Below are 3564 nucleotides of genomic sequence, written 5' to 3' on the forward strand. Positions count from 1 at the left end.
CATTTTTGAATTAAGAAAGTGGACGAGTAACTCGCCCGCGGTATTGAAGGCGCTCGGCGAATCGCCCCAATACAACCGAAGCGGTGGAAATAGAAAGGACTGAACGAGTTCTAGGCCTTATTTGGAGGCCACAAGAAGACAGGTTGGCATTCAACCTAGACTTAGCCCGCATACCGTCGAACCTACTGAGGCGAGAAGCACCCACGAAGAGAGAAGCATTGAAAATAGTAATGTCGTTGTTTGATCCTCTAGGGTTGGTGTCGCCGATAACTGTGCGGGCTAAACAGCTATTACAGGAGGTGTGGCGACGCGGCACCGATTGGGACGACCCGATCGACGACGAACTGTCCGCCGCCTGGGTGAACTGGCTCACCCATTTGAAGCAACTCAGCGGCGTAACAGTGCCGCGCTGCTATCCCGGCTACTCCCGAGCGAGAAAACTCCAACTCCACGTGTTCACCGACGCCAGCGAGTCAGCCTACGCGACCGCGCTCTACTGGCGCGCCGAGGACGACGACGGACGAGTCACAGTCACGTTACTGGCGGCCAAGGCAAAGGTAGCTCCACTCAAATTAACCTCCATACCACGGCTTGAACTACAGGCAGCTGTACTCGGCGCACGGATGGCTGCGAGTGTGACACAGGAGCACTCCAGGCAGCCAGAATCCACGACCTACTGGACCGACAGCAAGACAACACTGTGCTGGATCAGGACGGGAGCCAGGTCGTACAAGCCCTACGTAGCGCATCGAATCGCCGCGATAGAAGAACACACACAGGCGAATCAATGGAGATGGGTGCCTACGCGCTACAACGTTGCCGACGACGCTACGCGCGACGTTCCCGACAACTTCACGCGGGAACACAGGTGGTTCAACGGACCAGAGTTCCTCCGCGACCCGCCCGAACTATGGCCTGCGGAGGAAACACAGCTGAGCACCGACACGGGTGAGGAAAGAGTGAACACTGTTACAGAGCGTCGGGAGAAACAGTACAAGGAAGTCCTGCCCGACGTGAATCGATTCTCAAATTGGAATCGCTACGTTAGAGCTGCCGCCCGCGTACTACAAGCAGTACAACGCTTCAAACAACGCGTCAACACGGTCCATTACAAGAGGACCAAGGCGGCCGCAAGCGAGAATCCGGATTGGAGGCGCAACGAAGCCGCGAAAAATGCGGCGAAACGAGTCGTACAAGCACCGGAGGAGCGATTTGTGACGCTCCCAGCCGAGTTGCAAGAAGAGGCCGAGCGCATAATCATAAAGGCGAGTCAGGAGGCCGCCTTCGAGGGAAAAACTACGCTCACTCGAAAAGGAAAACCCGTGTCAAAAGAAAGCAGGTTGTACGCTTTGAGTATAACATTTATTAACGAACTCATTTGCCTCGACAGCAGAATTTCAGCCGCCGCGGGAGTAAGCGCCGCAACAAAGAACCCTCCGATCGTCGATGGCGAACATCGGGCGACGAAACTGTGGGTGGAACATGTCCACACACAACTCCACCATGCAGGCGTGGAGAGCGTCGTCAATTACTGTCGGCAGCACAAATGGGTCATTCGACTGCGCCCGACGGTCAAGGCGGTGGTCAGGAGCTGCTTCAAAGTGCCGCCAGAGGGCGGCCACTCCACCGCAACCGATAACGGGAGACTTGCCTCCCTGTCGACTGGCGCATCATCACCGGCCGTTTACATACACCGGTTTGGACTATTTCGGCCCGCTCACAGTCACCGTGGGCCGGAGTAATCAAAAAAGGTATGTCGCTCTCTTCACATGCCTAACAGTGCGGGCGGTGCATCTCGAAGTGGTGCACTCCCCTGAGCACACAAGGGGCGATCATGGCTCTGCGGCGCATGACAGCGCGCCGCGGGAGCCCCGCCGAGATCTGGTCCGACAACGGGACCAACTTCCACGGCGCAGAAAAGGAGCTGCGCAACACCCTCCTCGCTGGCGCCGAACAAGAGGCGTCGCGGAGGGCGATTAGATGGCGTTTCATCCCTCCGGGCGCACCATTCATGGGTGGCGCCTGGGAACGACTCGTGCGGTCGGTCAAGACCGCGCTGACGACGGTGCTTCACGAGCAGAGGCCACATGAAGAGACGCTGTCGACACTACTCGCCGAGGTGGAGTTCACAGTCAACAGCCGCCCACTGACTCATGTGTCGGTGAACCCCGAAGATCCGGAGGCCCTGACGCCTAACCACTTTCTGTTGGGCTGTCAGGGGCCCACTCCCCGCACCTAATTTTCCAGCCGAACACGGCTACGGCACACATGCCGACCTTCGAGCGTCGCAGCAGCTGGCCGACGCGTTCTGGACCCACTTGGCTACGAGAGTACCTTCCCGAGCTCCGCAACCGGCGGGAGCCCCGCAGCAAGGGACCAGAGCTACACATCGGCGACATCGTGCGCATCGTGGACGGGACGCTCCCACAGAAAACACACTTGGGTGCGTGGCCGCATCTGTGCTACGCATCCGGGACCTGACGGCGTGACGCGCACGGTGGACGTAGCCACGCAGGGAGGCGTGCTACGACGCCCCGTGAAGAAAATCGTCCTCCTGCACCCTGCGGCACCCGAGCGACGAGGCGGCGGCGACGAAGAAGGCGAAGCGCCGCAATCGGCGGCGAAGCACGTCCTACACGTCTACATAATGTATCGCCCCCCTGGACGCTGGGCGATACACGGCGGGAAGAAATGTGCAGGACGCACACACGAAAAGAGCGAGACAGCGCATTCACGCATGCGCAGTAGGTGTGTCGAGCGAAACGACACACCAGAGAGGGACGGACAATGCGCCCGCGCACGTGTGTGTGACTGTTTTTAGTGGTACGTTATAAAGCGATCTCACGACCGAGATATTGAAGTGACAGTGTAGAAGCTTTTACATAGACATAGTTTTTGCTTTTGCCTACCCCATGCCGTAAACATGGGTATTGTATATAAGTTCATATCAAAGTAAATAGCGTTTTTAAGGCCTTTGTGCGTCGTCTGTAGACAATTTTCTTATGTTTTATTGTTATAACTTTTTTCGTATCGCACATAGGCGTATTATTTTTGTGTATAGTTATAGGTAATTGATTTATCTATAAAACCGTGTAAAATTTCATAGGGGGACTCCAGAGGTCCAACTTTTATTTATAAAATAGTGATAGCTAGGAAGTGAAAATGAGGGCTACAAAAAGGCTCTATTTTTGGCGGCTCTCCTACGGGATAGCCGGGTTATATATAAGCGAATGCAATTTTTTGGCATTCGTCAGTTCGAGTTCCAGCAAGTTCAGTTCGAGGTTAAGAAAAGGAAGAAAACAAGAAGCCCTGAAGTGTTCCAGCCAGGAAAAACAGTGCAAGAAAAGGAGAGAGCGACGTGCATGCTGCACCGCTCACGCCGCACTGCGAAACGTACGCCGCTACTGTGTGTCCGCCGGATCATTGTAACATTTTACGTGTGAATAGTGAATATACGCTATAAAACCTCCGGGCCTTATTAATTGGCATTGCCACCTCCCTTCACGCAATCCAGCACTCATTGTGGGGACGGAAAGGCGTCCTGTGCCGATCCTACGCCCCACA

At 55.5% G+C, this 3564-nt stretch overlaps 2 protein-coding genes across 2 annotated transcripts in view; both read left to right on the forward strand.

Moving 5' to 3' along the window:
* The first annotated feature begins 230 nt into the window (after positions 1-230).
* LOC119190681 lies at positions 231-1742 on the forward strand. Its single transcript, XM_037443058.1, has one exon. It carries the CDS (start codon positions 231-233, stop codon positions 1740-1742), a length of 1512 nt encoding a protein of 503 aa, XP_037298955.1.
* A 526-nt stretch (positions 1743-2268) lies between these two features.
* The window catches only part of LOC119190682, a 7861-nt gene continuing 6565 nt past the window's right edge, over positions 2269-3564 (forward strand). Inside the window, exon 1 of the mRNA XM_037443059.1 lies at positions 2269-2443. Coding sequence (XP_037298956.1) covers positions 2269-2443 — 175 coding nt within the window. The remainder of the gene's footprint in view (positions 2444-3564) is intronic.

This window comes from Manduca sexta, chromosome 26 (assembly GCF_014839805.1).
Source record: "Manduca sexta isolate Smith_Timp_Sample1 chromosome 26, JHU_Msex_v1.0, whole genome shotgun sequence".
NCBI classification, from domain to species: Eukaryota; Metazoa; Arthropoda; class Insecta; order Lepidoptera; family Sphingidae; genus Manduca; species Manduca sexta.

What these genes read in the sequence shown, in the direction of transcription:
- LOC119190681 (XM_037443058.1), top strand. Translation starts at nt 231, where the DNA reads ATGTCGTTGTTTGATCCTCTAGGGTTGGTGTCGCCGATAACTGTGCGG.